This window comes from Balaenoptera musculus, chromosome 4 (assembly GCF_009873245.2).
Source record: "Balaenoptera musculus isolate JJ_BM4_2016_0621 chromosome 4, mBalMus1.pri.v3, whole genome shotgun sequence".
Lineage (NCBI taxonomy): Eukaryota > Metazoa > Chordata > Mammalia > Artiodactyla > Balaenopteridae > Balaenoptera > Balaenoptera musculus.
The window spans coordinates 129,680,857-129,698,196 of NC_045788.1; the positions used below are offsets into that span (position 1 = coordinate 129,680,857).

General features: G+C 36.5%; 1 protein-coding gene across 1 annotated transcript in view; it reads right to left on the reverse strand.

The window, feature by feature from the left end:
* Positions 1 to 5,833: 5,833 nt before the first annotated feature.
* GRIK1 (glutamate ionotropic receptor kainate type subunit 1) overlaps positions 5,834 to 17,340 on the reverse strand; it is a 425,923-nt gene continuing 414,416 nt past the window's right edge. Inside the window, 1 exon segment of the mRNA XM_036849470.1 lies at positions 5,834 to 6,294. Within this exon segment, the coding sequence (XP_036705365.1) occupies positions 6,139 to 6,294 (156 nt within the window). The 3' untranslated portion in view covers positions 5,834 to 6,138.

Here is a 17,340-nt window from a genome sequence, read left to right on the forward strand (position 1 = left end):
GAAGAGGAAATAAAAAGTTTCCACATAAACAGGAAGACATGATCTACACGCAAGTTGTAGTTGTTGGTTGGTTCTGGGTCGATGAAATTAACCTGGTGTGCGTCTCCTAATAGCATTATTTTCCAGAGGAAGTCAGAAGGAAATTATCCCGGAAATCTATGATGAGATTATTTAACATTTCAGGGAAAGATACCCTTGCAATTTATTTCATTTGCAACCTGCATGCTTATGAATCACTCCATGTGTTGGAATGTTGTGAAAAGGTCAAAACTAATTATATATTTGTTATGATGAGCTTAAAATTCTAGCTGTCATTTGTTACCTTGTTTCCCTTGAGACAATGTAGACTCAATTCCATCCCTACATTGGAGTTCAGAGTGTCATTTTTTAAAGCTTTAATGAAAATGTTTCTTTCATCACTATAATTTGGCTTATTATGCTTAATGCCACTAAATTACTTTTAAATCTTGGCATGGCTTTATTAAAAATGGTCTCATTTAAATTTGCTGCTCTAGGTACAGAATTCATCATGAAGACAAGAAAAAGCAGCCTGCAACTTCAGAGACAGTCTGGAAGTAACTTAATGACAGATATAAAAGTACTGAAGACATTATTGACACATTTAAAATTCTCTCTTATGTTGGTTACTTGAAAATCTTTATCTTGTGTGTGTGTGTGTTTTCTGAGATTGTTATATTTTTTGGTCTCTTACTGAAGAAGTTGCCAGCATGTATTCCTTGTGGGTAGATAGGAATGCAAATCCTAGAAAACTCAATGGCATTTGCAATTATAGTCTTTAAAAATCAAGTGTCCCAACAAAATTTCACCTTTGAAATTTGACCTACTCAATTCCAATATTCTCAAAGGCAAGGACTATATCTTCCTCAAAACTTGCTCCAAAGATTGTCATTCATTATTCAGGAAGACTTTATTACTTGCTATATGCAAGAGGCTAAAAAACCTCTATAGAGTGATTGATATTTCAAAGAAATATTCTCATTCATTCTAGAAGTTTACAATCAGCTGGGAATTTACAATCTAATGGTGTCCTTTGAGATTACTGGAAACATGATGAGCCTTAATATACAGTAATTATCATATCATGCCATTCATATGTTTTTATTATGATTTGAATGACTTACCTTATGAATGAGAAGTGTTCAAAGAGTAGTTTCAAATCTGTAATGCAACTAATTCACAGATTTGGTGGAGAGTTCATTTTGTTATATATTAAGTGTTAGAATGCTTAAATATTGCTTCTAGGAAACAGCAATACCAAACATTGATAGGTAGAGGAAATTCTTTATCTGTTCTATTAAATGATGGTTCTTTAAAAATTGCCCCATGGATAGTTCTTTAAAAATTCAGTCAAGCTTTGCATTAAAACAAAAAGATAAGATTGTATAGTGCCATGGTTACGAGCCTCTGGACTCTGAGAGATTGAAGTTAGAATCTTAGTTCTTTAAACAACCGGCAGTCTGACTTTGGGGAGCTACTTAACCTTTTTTCTTACAGTTTCCTTTTTTTGTGATGGGAGAGTATAACTTTGTAAGGCTGTTGAGAGGATGCTATGAGATCATGTACGCTTGGGACAAAGGCTGAATTTGGTCAATAGTACTTAGCCTCCGAAAAGTTAGGGAAGAACCACTGTGGTTGCGCTGATGGAGCAAGGTTATGCTGCACTGTTTGCCACTTCATTGTTAAGTGACTTTGGGCAAGATATTTAACTTCTCTGAATTTCTGTTTTTAACTCGGTAAAAGATATTTCCTTCAGCGTTACTGTGACTATTACATGAGCAAATGTTGTGAAGTACATACAATGTACCTGATTTAAGCTCATCCTTGTTAAATGATAGCTGCTATTACAATCATTAACGTCTGATGACATGACCTTGACATTTACTGAGAGCATAGCCCAGGTCAGACTAAAACAATGGGATCTATCTATCTATCTTTATCTATCTATCTATGTGTCTATCTATCATCTATCTATCTATCTATCATCTATATCTATCTATCTATCTATCTATCTATCTATCTATCTATCTATCTATCTATCTATCTATCTATCATCTATCTATCTATCTATCTATCATCTATCTATCATCTATGTATCTATCATCTATCATCATCTATCTATATCTATATTGCCATATATCTATATGTGTAAAATTTTTCTCATAATATCCAAATGAAATGTCAAAGTCAATCTGACTCCTTCCAGGTCATCCTGGATTACTTTGATGGAGGGTAGTTGTCCCTTGCCTTCTGTTGGCTCCTTTGGATGAGGCTCCTTTTTAACATCAGTAGAGGTTTCAGCTTTGTTAGTGAAACTGTGTGGCTGTCAAGAAGAGGAAGCTTGAGACCAATGAGCAAAATGTCCTAGGACTTATTGTCCAAATTAAGATACTTGTGTGAAGGGCAGGGGGAGCCTAAATTACAGGACTTCACAATTTCAGGCTTAATGCAGAACCATTCAGGGCAAACTAGGATGTCTAGGCACTCTACTAATGAAGAAAAAGGGATAGGAAATGAGGGGTGGAAGGAAGGAAGAAGGATATGAATGTAAATAAACAAACAAACCAGACAATACATGTCCACGAATCCATTTCGGAGTCTCAGTTAACCTACTAGGCTGTGTAAAAATGGAGTAACTTCTTTAATTGGGTATCTTATGGACAAAGCTTAAAAGCAAGTCTCTCTGGTGAGCCTGTGACTTACTATGAGGACACTCACCTGCAAAGCCAGCCTGTTTCTGGATTTCTAAACATCCGCACGTCAAGATGGTCATTTCACTCCCAAGGCTTATGGGACTTTGAGTTACTACTTGTAAATGTAGTATATATGTCTCCACTCTGGAGGATTTACTGTTCCTATTTTGTCCTGCTTCTTTCTTCTACATGGTCATTATTTAAAAAAATATGACTGGAAAAAAGTTTCCCTCCATATACAGGACTAGACCTGAACAAACCTGAGAACGGAGCGTGCCTTTGAAGTCCCAGCCTCACCTTTTATCACCTCTTCCCCACCCCAATAGACACCTTCTCTAAGCACTCCATTACCTTAGGTGGAATGGCTTACTCGCCCTAACCCTGTGCAATTCTGACAGTGAATGCCTGTCCTCTCCTTCATCAGTGAATGCCTGTCCTCTCATTGCTGTAAGCTGGAGGATCCAACTAATAAATGACTCAAGCAAGTAGACTGTGAGCCAGTTTGTTACCTGATGCATTGGATCCTCTGATGTTGGAGAGACTCTGGTGGGCTCTACATTTTGGAACTGATAGTCTTTATGTTTCTTTAAAAATCACACTGCATATATAGCTCTTAGGGATACCTTTCTCAGAATAGGCACTCTTAATTGTATTCCTCCTTTAAAACAACAATCACAGGAGCTTCTTAATTAAGAACCTATTTAGTCCTTTTAGGTCAGGCAAAGAGTTAAACTAAAGCAGTAACTGCTGAGATAGAAAAAAGAATGCTGATCAAATATAGTTTATCTTCACCTAGTTTTCTTTAACCTACTTCTTTCTTATTTCTGTCTCTCTCCAGCATCTTCTAGACTAAGAATGGAAAACTCTGAGCCCCATATATATCAGCAACCCCATGGGGTCAATGCAAGTAGTGAATAGTTTCTCTTCCATTTTCTCTACACTGAAGACAAGAAAGGCTCAGATTTGAAACTTGAAAGGAAAATAAATTTTAACTGTGAACATCGTATTTCAATCAACACTGACTTCCCTTTCTCTTCTTGAATATTTCACCTAAGCCATCTTTTCCTATTAACATCAAGAAATTGCTGAAGGAAGAAATGTTAGATCCAGTTTTTAATTAACTTTGCCATTGATTTCTACATAACTGTGTATGAGTCACTGTTCTTTAGAGGAAGGGATGAAAATCTCAAAGATTAATAGTTGATCTCAGGGATTTTTTCTGGACCAGGTTCCAGATATTCTGTAGTTTCTTCTTTTTCTCTCCTCTGAACTCATTAGCTTACTCTGTTCTTCACCCCACCACACACAGACACACACAGAAACATATGCCCATGTGTACACATCAAATGAGCTTTCAGAATAAAAATATTGGGGGGAAAGGAAGGTGATTATATATTACATTTAGTAGTTAATATAAAAAAGCCCTGTTCTGCAATTTTGCCTAGTTCAGTATATTATGCCTTGAATAAAAATTCAGCTATCTATAAGTGAAGAGGAAAGTGGTTAATGGGCTTTAAAATACCTAGAAGCCAGACTGACACACACACTTTACATATTAGAAGTTGATATACTTTTTTTCCCCACAAATTACTATAACTGTATGTGAAAGGATACCGCACTGTAATATTTCCTGAAATGAGAGAAAATATTGTACCGTTAAATTAGAAAATGTAAAATAGAATTCCTTTGGCATAATTTTTAATGAACTGAATAAGCAGCATATTTGCCCTGTCATATTTTCATATCATTCTAGTTCATTTTCAGCTAGTTGGATTCATCATATTTCTATTTGTAATTTTTAAATATAAGCATCTTAATGCAGTTTTATGAGCTATATTGTCTTCTATTTGTTGTTAATAAAACTCGAATTGATCCTAAATCTGAGTGTTGATTACAATCACTGAAAAATATCTGTCCAGTATCTGTTATTGCTATTTTAAAGGTCATTGTTTTTTTCCTTTTTATGTCTGGAACTATTTTTATACTTAAACTCTAGAGGGACTAGATTAAAAGTTTCTTTTAGTTGTAAAATAATCCTACAGAAACTAATGGGATTTAAATATATGAAATATTGATCCAATGCCTGCTCCTTTCCCATTGTTTTTTCCCAATACCTCAGCTCCCCAGCTAAGCATTCCTTCCTCCACACCCACTCCTCCACACCCAAATCCTGGTGTTTTCCTTAAACCCCCTCTTCTTTCCCTCATGATCACTTTCTGAATCTCTGGCTGTGTGACTTGTGCCTCTAAGTTACCTCTGTCATGTAGCAGTCTCTCTGGTACTCTGCTGGCCCAGGCTACAATATCCTTCCTCTGAGTTACTGAGCAAGGGAACCTCTCACTTCTCCTCCTCTCAGTCTTCTTTCTATCAATTCTTTATTCTCAGCCAGAGTGGTTGTTAACTGCTTAACCCCATTGTACCTCCATGCATTTTAGCTACCAAACTCCTTTTTTCTCTGTCATTCTAGCCCTATTTCTCTCTTATTGCAGTGCCTTAGAATACACTACTTCCTCAACTGGAATGCTTGCCTTCTCCATCTGATGTCTTTCTCTGCACTAGATTAACTCACCCTCCTTCAGATCTTAGCTGTACCTTCCTCCAGGAAGACTTCCTTGTCCCATCCCAGGTTCAATACTACTGCATGTTTCCGCAGCTTCTGACCTCCATTGAGGAAGTGCTTAATCCTGCTTTGGGTAATAGAATTTTTTTTTTCATTTTATTATAATATATGCGAGGGCAGGGACCACATCCCTCTTCCTTACCGTGGGATTCCGAGAACCTAGAATGGTGCCTCAAATTTGGTGGACACTTTTATTTTTTTGAATGAATTTTCCCTCTTTAGCATCCTTTTATATTCACAGATGTTCCAAGTACCAGTTAAACTATTTATAAAATTAGATTTTAAAACACAAAGATGAATGGTTTCATTTTACTATAATCACTAGGTATTTGGTATAAACTAAAAGAATTTTTTTAACTCAGTCAGAAATGGTTCTGTCAGGCTGAAAAAGTAAGAGGATTCATCAAAATAGCAAAGTAGACAGCTGATGACACTTGGAAACCAAACATTGTGAATAATAGCAAGTAATGGGGAACAAACCAACACTTAAACTTATTCTGGAAAAAAAACCCTGTTGTTTTATTATTATTTAGAAAGAACACACAGGAATTTATTGGGATGAAAGAGAAAAGGTGAAATAAGTGAACATACAAATTCATTTCAAAAGAATCCGTGCTGCTTCCCAAGTAATCTCGGTCTATGTGAGCTTTTGAAACTTTTGTATTTCTTATATCTGTATGCATAATCCGAGTTATGTATATAGATATATGGAAACACATAGCACAGTTGTCAGAAATCTTTTCTCCAAAAACCTGTAGCAAGCATGTGTTTTTCTTCCTGAAAGCTTCCTACAGGTGTTTTCCTGGCTCACGCCACACTCTCTTTTCTCTGAGTTCGTCTTTGATGACAAGTAAGGATACTTGTGAAGGAAGATTTCCCCTTAGTTCTCGACTTTTTCTTTAACTTTTTCTGATTTTTGAGTGAGATTCCCAGTTCTTCCATGATGGCATTGAAAGAGAGACACTAGAGAACATGAAATAATAGAGCGTCAGTTTAATCATCTCCGTGGTTCATTGATCTGTCTCTTGCCTAGGTTTTTATGATTATGAGATATTGGTCTAAGACAACTGTGCCACAGGTAAATCCCCAGCCGGTTCCCACACCTCCTCCTCCACCCACTGGCCCCCCCCCCCCACCTTTTCTACTTGTGGAAACTGATTCGACAAGTCAGCTGGGCAAACTTTGGGGTTTTATTCACAAATGAAGTAGCATAAAACTACCCAGGTAGGCTCTCAAAATAGACAACTTACCTTTGCGGAGACACCAAAATAGAGTTAAATTAAGTCATTTCCCCCAGTGAGATGATCCAAACATTGATAGGATTATCAAGGCATACGGACACTTCAGTAATGCTATAGAAAATGAACAAACCTTCTCTACACCAAGGCTTTGTTTTTTTCTCCCATGAAACCTTACTTTGTTCCTAAAATAAAATCTAATTCTTGATGACTTTCCTTTCTGATAAAAAAAAGAAAAAAAAAAACAATTTTAAATTGTATATTTTCTCCAAAAAAACAGAGAGATCTGGCAGCAGCAATGATGCAGCTGTGGTTGAAATGAAAATAATATGGTACTGAACTGCACAGCAAAGACGATGGCATAATACAAAACAAAAATGGAATTATGATTATAAAATGTTATGCATATGCAGATGGCATATATATGCATATATATCTATTACAATTACACTATGTCTGCTCACATGCACAATATATAAATGGTGTAATAAGACATAATTTGCTGTCATTTCTTCCAGCCAAGATAAGATCTTTGAGTGACAAATTTCTGCTTGTATAGGGATTTCTACAAAGTAGTGTTGTTTTTGATGAGATTGCTCCTAAAACTTTCTCTAAAAACCCAAAGGCTTTGGTAAAGTTTATGGAAGTACAAGCATTATTCCTTTACCATTAACTCACAAAATAGACATAGTTGAAACCCAAATGATAACATGTCACCAGATGATTTCTTTAGGATGTGAGTGCCTGATAGGAAGAAATTAGTGCTCCATGTGTGCAGAGTATGGAATGTCTTCTGTGGTCCTTGGGTATCAATGTGCAACATGCTTTTTTGAAAATTTACACTCCACTTTGTTCTATAAAAGAGCTGATGTATTTGATATAAGTAGTATTTTTAATTTATCTACTTGATTTGAAAACCAGACTTACAAATTTAGATTCTAGGTATAAATTATCTGCTTACCAGACATACACCTCTAAAAAAAGCCTAGCTGTTTGCATATGAGTTCTTGTCTCTTTTACATCTAAGTGTTTATAGGATTTGAATTTCATTTCCACTTTCCTATGGTATGAAAAAATGAAAATTCAGGTCACGCATGTTAATTTTCTTTCAAATGGTAAGTTGGGGCTTCAGTGAATTGAGAGGGTGTCAGGCCACACAAAGGAAAATTCAGAAATGTTTTCCATGAATTATACTTCAAAAAATGCTATGGCAATTATGTCACAAATGAAATATAATTTTTGTAACATTATGTGATGTGAAATTCGTGTTGCTGCTAAGATGGAATGGATATTTTATAGTGTCACTGTGGTAGACAGTGTTGTATTGGGGTTTTGCAAAATTTGTTCAGAAATTTATCTGAATGGAAGAAAGTTTTTTTGCACAGGACATTTCTGGTTTCAGAAAGTTCATTAAAGTGTAAGGAGGGGAGAGAGGGAAGGAATGAGTGTCAAGGATTTTACATACGCTGTTACACATAAAACTCACAACAGCCTTATAAAGAAAGAGTTATTATGTCCATTATATAGATGGGGAAATTTACTATCAGAGATTTAGGTAAATTGCCCAAGAAATATGGCTCATAAGATAAAGAGCTTGCATTTGAACTCAGCCTGTCTGACTCCCCAAACTTAATTGCTTTCACTTGAAATCTGCTACACCATCATTAATTCTTTTTATTAAATTATTATAAAGTGCTTTCTGTGGACTCTTTCCCCATAAAATATGTTAAGAAATTATAATCCTTTTGTTTTATTTGAACTCTCAAATGTTTGATTTTAGACTCTTCACTTTGTTTTGCACTGAAACGACAAAAATGGGTCTCTAGATGTGACTCATGTGGAAGACACAACCAGTTTCACAACACAACTTGAAATCCTTCCTTAACCTATTTTGGGTAAAGGGGCAGTCATAGATCTTATCTTGACCATATGTATCGGTTTTTTCTTTAAAAACAGAATCCTCCTCCAAATTTTTTATTGCCTTAAAATACAACAAACTTCTTCTTCTTCTTCTTCTTTTTTTTTTTTCCTTTGATTACCCCTGGATATTTATTTCTTGCTGCCTGTGTGAGAGTGAATATAAATATAGTTTTATCAGTGGTCTGGTTTCTCTGTCTTTGGTCACAAACTGTGATTTCTTTTTGATTCTTACTTTGTCTCCAACTGTCAAAAAGAAAATGGCAAGATATTGGGGCTGACCTTTCTGCTTCCAAGTTTTTGCTGTAGTCACAAAGAAAGATGACCTTTAAGGCCCCTACCAGCCATGAACTTGAGTAAGCCACACACTCTCATATCCACAGGAAATGAAACTGTGAAGGTCATCTTTCAGCACAGAGTGGCATGGGAGGGGCTCATATTCATTAATCAATTTGCCTATTGTAATCTAAGAACTAAAAATACATATAACATATAAAGATTGAGCTTCTGAACTAGGATCAAAATTATAGTTGCTTTCCACAACTTTCACTTCTGGACTTGGTTTTCATGAACCCCTTCATGTTCATACAGCCACAGAAAAATTATATTTAAAGCATGAAGGTTTAAATTTCTAAACTCCTTCATTAGAAAGTATCAAGCATAATGATGTCCACCTAGCTGCTTTGCTCGAGAGGCAGGGAAACTAGGGGTACGATACTGCAGCAGTATCCTCCAGTGCTTTGCAGACTCTAAAATCCCCTGGTAGCTTGGATCCTAGATCCTCCCATTTTTCTCTGGTGGATGGAATTCATATTTTTAGTGGATCTATGTATATAACCATGAATTATAGTTATGAGTTGGCTCCTGGTGTCAAAATGCTGGAGTTGAAGTTTCAGCTATGCTGCTTAGTAGCAGTGTTACACTGAACAAGGTGTTTATTTTCTCTTTGACTCAAGTTTTCTTATCTGTAAAATGGAAACAGTAGTAGAGTCCTTTTCATAGAGCTATTATGAGAATCATTAAGTTGACATACATAAAACACTTAGCATAATACCTGGCACATAATAAGTACCTCTTTCTTTAAAATAAAATGTTATACATCACTAGAAATATTTTAAGTCTACAACACTAACTGATCTATCTATCTATCATCTATCTATCTATTTATCTATCTATCTATCTATCTATCTATCTATCTATCTATCATCTATCATCATCTATTTTTTTTAGTGAAGCAGAAAAACAGTGACAATTTGATGCTTCTTTAATTTTAACCTTTGCATGCCCTTCTCTGCACCAATTCCTTTGAACTTTTTATACCAGTGTTTTAGTTCAAGTAGGTTCTATTCAAGTAGGTTTTATACCAGTGTTTTAGTTCAAGTAGGTTCTATACAGTGTTTAGTTCAAGTAGGTTCTCCCTCTATACATACAAGTAGGTTCTATGTTTAGTTCAAGTAGGTTCTATACATTAAAGCATAGAATTTTCAGTGCCTATTATTATTTGTTTTACCCAGCCCATAACATGTTTTGGTGTTTATGTAATAATAGACTTTATGACAGCTTGTATCTTGCCCATGATAGGTGCTCATCTATAAGAAGGGAATGGAAACTAAATGCAGTTCCTTGCCATTTAAAAGTATTATCATCTTTGTGCATATGGGCCCATTTACAATGAATCCCCATGATGATAAGTTTGATAGGAAAATTCACTTATAAATGAATTTACAGTAGTAAACAATGTGACTGCCAGTTTTGCTGTTCCTGGCACTATGCAAAGATAAAGTGAGGTGTGTGTGTGTGTGTGTGTGTGTGTGTGACTTCTCTCATAGAAGAAAGGAAACGGAGAAATAGAAGTTAGTCTATTAGAGACTGTGGCTGAAACTTCAACTAGCACTGTAGCTCTCTTGCCTTTAAAAGGAGAAGGACCTGCTTCTTTATTCTGCAGAATGTCATCCCTCTTCTCCACTTCTTCAGTGCCTGTGGTGTGTCCCTCACGAGCCCCCCTTTCTTTCCTTTCTCCTGCCTTGCTTTACATCCCTCTTTGGCTTGTTTCTCTTTATAATTGCTGACTGCATGACATCTCCTTTGGATTAACCCCAAATATTTGATTTCTTGGTACTAGAGTGAACCTGAACATAAATTATTCTCCTCTCCTGGCACCTTTATCCTTTTATTGCAAATACTGCCCTGGAAGAGTTGGGAGGAGTTAATCAAGTTCTTCTTGTTTTGTACTTAACATAAACTGCCTTAGGAAAAAAAAAAAAGTCTAGGGTAGAGAATGATTTTTTATGTTGTAGGAAAAGTTGTGTGCTAGAATTTGATTGTAGTTTACAATATTGAAAGAACCAAGGCTAAGCTTTCATATTGGTTGCAAACTTGGCATCAAGATGTGAGTATCAGATGGATTCTTGTTGTATATTTAACATTTATGCATTCAGTGCTTTCACTCATTGGTACATTTAGGAGAACTACTTTGAATATGTAATTTTAAGGGTTTTTCTGACAAATTATGTTTTAGAAGGTCTGGTCTAGCCAAGAATATAATACAGATTTTACATTTTTTTATAGTTTTCTCCTTTTAATTTATTAGGCTCCTTATTCAAAGACATTTGAAGTAATCTGTGACATTGTCTAGTAAATTTTCACCTTATGCTTAGAAGAAAAGAAGGATATAGATAACATTAATGTCACTTTATAGGTGTAAAAATCTTTCATTTTATGTATAGATCTGCTTTAACTTAAAGGCAGGCTGTGATTTGAAGTCTTTTGTAAATATAGAATATCAGTAAATATAGAGCGGATAGGTTGCTGAGAAATAATGTGGTTATTACTACTATTACTATTATTTCCTTGGTTTTGTCAAATTATTGCCGTAGCTGTGCCGAGACAATGTCTCAATGAATTTTTTTTTAACAAGAAGGACTAAGCATTCACATCCTTAATACTTTTAAACTCTGAGGTCTAATGTGGTGTAAACCTAGAATGTTCAACATGCTTTGGGCCTAGAGTCAGGAAGTTTTTTAAGGAACACGACAGAAGAATCCTACTCGTATGTTTTCTTCTTGAAGGCTTTGGACAGTCTGGTCACCTATGTGCACAAGTGTTTTACTTCTTCACAGGATAATTGATAATCTAAGAACAGAGACCAGACTTTAATCATCCCGCATTAATTACAGGAAGGAATAGGGAGGGGGAGTCTTGGAGTAATTATACAGGAACCATCTTTGTGTTCAGTTCTCGTGTTCCAGAACTCAGAATTTAGGTATCATTTACTCCGGTTTTACCAATTTTCTGGGTCTGTTTAGAATCCCTGGTCATCTTTCATGTAACCATCCTTAGGATTTTTAAAAAATGGATCTGTGAGGTTGAGAGTTAGTCACCATATTAGCTTTCAGAATAGTGGTTATGGTGAATTGTGCCCAGTAGCTAATGAGGAAGCTGATTCTCATCTCCTAAGTCTGTGCTAAAAATCTCAGGTGGAGGAAATTTCGACACTGAACAGAAATGTCAAAGTGTGCTTCCTGCCCTTATCCTCACCTGTGACCCAGCACCCATTCCTTTCACAAACCATTTCCCTGCTGATGCTTTAAACTGGTTCTTCATTGGTAACCACTCCCTACAGTCCTGTCTTCCCTTCCTTTGGCTATAGCGTGTAGACATCCCTAACTCACTTTTCCTAGCTCCTTTTAATGCCATGTTTTCACCGTCTTTATGTCCTTTCACCTCTTTTCTTCCCTATTTCATTTTTGTTCCCACACTTAAGGCTTGATGCTGACATTTTAGCTTTCTCAGATTCTAGATTTAAGCTTCTAATTCTTTGCATGTTTTCCTATCTGAGGTCTTTAAACCAAAAAATATATCTATGGGGGGCACAAGGTTACTTGATGGGGCCAGATACACAAGGATCATTTTTTTGGGTTCATTTTTATTTAAAGATTTTATTTAGAAAACTTTTTCTTCCATTAAATTAAATGTAACCATAATGTTGAATGTTATTCCCTCTCTCTCTCTCTCTATATATATATATACATGTATACACATTTTTGAAAGAATTCTTACATTTTTCACTTGGGGTGGTTGTCCAGCGCTATACCCCCAAGCTCTTAGGGTATAGGAAAATTTATTCTCTGCTAACATTAGTGATAATTTCATAGAAAACTTTGAAATGTGAAGTTAACACTGAGGCAGAACATTTTGATATTGATCTATGTACTTTTTCCAATTCTTCTGAATCTCAACTCTTTTTTCGACTTTTACAGTTGCAACAAGAGCTTTAATATGCATTGCCCTCAGAGTAGGATGACATAGAAAAAAAAAAAGAGGTAAATTTGCAGCTTTGAGTTCTTAAATAAACTTGTATAGACCTATGGAAGCTATTGCCGCCTTTGAAGCAATTAATTACAACAGCCAGGTGTTTGAAAGAAGAAAAAAGATGGTGCTTTGAATTGTAAATTTGCCTTAGAGCCTTCAGGATCCAGCATATAGGACTGGGCATAGTGGTGAAGATAGGACTGTTCAGTGTCTGCTTTCAAGGAGAAACGTCCAACCACGTGATGAGCATTCTAGGTGCTGAGGAATACCTGAGAAGGGTCCCCTCACTTGCCACTTCTGAGGTTAAACTCCCAAGAGGTGGGACAAGGAAAATAGCCTGATAGGTGAGGGGACCTAAGAACACTGGGAAATTGTGCTCACTCTCTGTCCTAGACTCTCAGAAGAAGCAGTCACTTGAGTGGAGAACTGTCCTCTGTCTCCCATGGCCTCTGAATAGTCTCAAGAGCAGCTGCCCCAGAAAGGGCACAGAAGGGGTAGATGGGTATCCCATTCAAGCCTGATGACTGAAGAACAGACAGTTGTTTCTGCAGTGAGGATAAACTTCAGGTGGGCTCACATACCCAAGGGTAAGCAGCTCTCTTTGCCTAAAAGTGGCAGAAATGTTGGTCTGCATGCCAAACCAAAGTGCCCACAGTGTCTTCTCCTCTCTGGAGTCATTGCCAGAGGCCAATGTAACTTTCTTCTCCGGCCCTCTAGCTTTTCTTTGGCTTCCTTACATCTCCTAAGCCTGCATCAGCCCCTCTTGCAAGCTAGGAGCCTGCATGCTTCCTCTGGATTTGGTCTCATATGAACGTGACCAGGCTCTGTTCTCATAGCCTGAGTTAGTACCATGGGGACTGGCGTTCCCTCACTTCACAGAGAAGAGGGTCTGGTCCTTCTGGCAACTCAGAGGCTGAGTTAGGGCCATAAAAATAAAATTCCAATAAATTCTTTGCATGCCTTGTTGTGCAGAGAATGGCCCTGCCTTTGAGGTAAATTGACTCTGATGTGGGTTTTCAGATCCCCATAGTACCCGTGGACATAGCACAGGGAGTCCTTGGGGTACCAGCTTATACCCACATGTAATGGATACACTTTTTTCTCAAGCTACAAACCCAGGTATACAAAAAACAAAAAACAAAAACTACGCGATGCCATTAAAAAAATAACAGAATTCACCATAGCTTATCGGTCCCCATCTGCTAGTAGATCTTGTCAACTCAAGGTAACTCACTTTTGGTTTAAAACTAAGTTTTCATTTGGTTAATGGCACAGTTAATACAGGCCTCTTCCTATCTCCCTTCTCCTTTTTTCTTTTCCGGGGGTGTCTGGGCTTAGGAGAGGTTGATAGAGGGTCTTGGCACTGGTGACAGTGGGAGCAGCTGGTCCATGATCACCTTCTATCCTTTTGATTCCCCCTGGGGTGTGACATCCTGCCAGGCCATGGATGCTGCTCTCTATCTCTGCTGCATCCTCTGAGATGCTTGTGGTCTCACCATGGTCTCCACGTCAGGTCTACACATTGAATCGTTTCCCTTCCAGCCTCAAGTCTTCCAATCCACTGGTTCTCTCAGCCCTTCCACAAAGCTCTTTGTTGGGAAAGGCCATTAATTTTTAGATGCTTTCCCTGGAATGCTCTGAGGTTAAGCAGGACTCTATGAAGCTGTTCAAAGGATCACTGCCTGGACATTGATATTCTACCATTTAGGAGACAGTTGGATGTATGATATCTCTACCAGTCTTGCCATCTATTGGGTTACAAACTGTGAACACAACAACGGCACTTTCTGTTCAGGATCTGCCCTGAAATTTTCTGAGGTTTCTATTTTCCTGTCCCTTGAAGTTAGGACTTGGCTCAGGGATGGTCATTAGGCCTTCTCAGGGATTCGGGTAGCATCTAAGCTTAATGAGTTCCCTTTAATATTTTCTTTCTTTCCTAGTGGTCAAAAACGGGTCAGAGATTGGAAAAAGAGGTAGGAGAACATTATTATGTATATTTCCTCAACCTTGACCCTCTGGGTTTTAGCTTTTGCTAATTAGAGATAAACTTTTTGAATTAAAACAACTAACTTATTTAACAAAACACTTAGCTGTTGAGATTGAAAGCCATGGTTTTTAAGATTTTTGTCTGTGCTACAAGTTTGTAAAATCCACTTATAACTGAAAAGCTAGGAGTTTGAGTCATCTCTAGCTTGGAAGCAATGCATATAAAAACCTTGATGCTTGATGGTGGAGGAAGGTAGGGGTAAAATCAATGGAAAATAAAAGCACATCATCCTTTTCCTTTGTTTCCCTTTGTCTCTCTTTAGCAGAATTATTTAAGTCCCACTTACAGAATAGAGACTTTCCAGAGCACTCCAGCCCCATTGATCTCCCTCTTTGTGGAATTGTGATTGAGTAATTGGTTTCATAGCTTCGAATAGCTCCCTAAATTTATCCCCCCCCTTTTTTATACCTAGTCTATAGGCTCACCAAAGTCAAAAATTATTCTACTTCGGAAATCTTCCCTGTGTTTGTAATGATTTGCTTATGATTTATTGGATGGGAACCCTCTCAGTCTTTGATGCCACGATAGCTGTTTTTCTCTATATCCAGAGCCAGGCATTCTATCCTAAGTATTGTCAGGGCAAAATAATTCTGTTTATTACCATAAGAATTTAATGTGTTCAACATAACCACACAATCGTAATAAATATATATATATATAATATATATATATACAAATATGTTAATGTATATACATATATACTTATGTGTGTGTGTGTATATATATATATATAAATACACATAAATTCTCCAAGTTTTTTTTTCACTGTTTCTACATTTTAATTTCTTCCCACTTTCTACTAGAATTAAAAAATACTGTGGTTGGAAGAGAATTTTAACTGCAACACCCTCTTTCCACAGATGACAGAACTGAGGATGAGGGAAGTACAACGACTTGCCTAAAGACACATAGCCATTCGACAGCAGTACAGAGACTTGGATTCTTGGCTTGTGATTCCCAAGTCACCTTTCCATTGGGCCACAAACATCTTTCAGAGTTTGGTTTACATGGTGGTGCCAACTTGTACATTTGAAAAGTTATTTCTAAATGGATGTTAATTGCTTTCTGGCCTCTCTGTTAATTAATGAATGTTTGGGTTTCCAGGCAAAGAAAAGCCTCTTTGCACAATTACAGAAATAACCTGATTAGAGAGACTTTTCCAAATCACTTGCTAAATAAGTTAATCAGACTACAGAAGAAATAAAGCCAAGGACACTTGGATATTTGATAATGTGCCAAGTGACCGTGAGGAAAGACAAATACCAAATGAGAGCAGGCTATCTATAGACAGTAGTTTTTTAGTTCTTATGGTTGGTAAAGACTAAGTGATCAAGAGAACATTCGTTTTTGAAGTTGGAAAATTGGAATATTTTAATATTTTAAGTCTGAACCCTCCAGTTGAAAAAAGACAAAAAATTCTGGCTAAGCTAAATTAAAAATTTTAATCACTAAGGAGAACTACAGTAACTTCTTTACGTCACTCAGGTTTTACTCATTATTTTTGTGTGTATCTGGATGTATACATTGTAATGTGGAAAATCATTGCTGTGCAGTACGGCCAATTAGCCATGTTTGGGTTGACAACTACGAAGCTTAGATTCTGCAGGGTGCTGAAACCACATAACACATTTGTAATGTTGGTTTTCTATCACAAGAATGCCTTTCTCTTTGCAAATAGAATTTCTTTGAAAATTTAAAGGAGAATCCCATTTTCCATGATACCAGTCTCTGTGGAAAGGATTTTGAAAACAAAAATGATTTTAATATGCTTGTGCATCTGGACATAAAATTCCATAACTGTGAGAAGCATAATGAGATGGTTCCTAAAGGCAAGTTAAAACTGCAGCATGGAGCAGAATTTTTTCATTATCAATAAGAGTTAATTAATAATGCCACTTGGCACAGTGAGTTGAGCAGAAAATAGTATGGGAAGTAAGAATGCTTTGCTTTCCTTTTGCTTTTCAAGGCTGTTCAGGCTACTTTTAAATTGCTTACTAGGAAATAGACCTTAGAGTATAAGGGTCATGGGCTTTGAAACTAATTGGGATCCTTTATTTTTCTGCTATGCCACAGATGGCTCATATAGAACATAATATAGTGCTAGGCAAATGCAGTGAGGTATTTAGAAATAATTTTCCTTGGATAGGTTTATAATCATATAATCCAGTTGATTTTCCTAAGGGCACAATCTCTATCCAACATGTATTCCTTAGGTAGTTCTAATTTTGCTGGAAAAACTTTAAAATAATTCAATTTATAATTTTAGTCTAAAACAAAATAAGCTTTAGTTTTTCCCTTATTGCATTAGGTTATACAGCCTTGTTAAGAAACAAATTAGACAACATTACATGCTCCATAGTTGTTGATGTATTTTTCAATCTTTTCATACCTCTCTGCTCTCTTCCTAACTTGAAACAATATTTCTCAGAGTATAATCCACAGATAATCTGCCAGTGTTAATAAAAACTCACACTTACTGCCTTATTTGAAGTCACA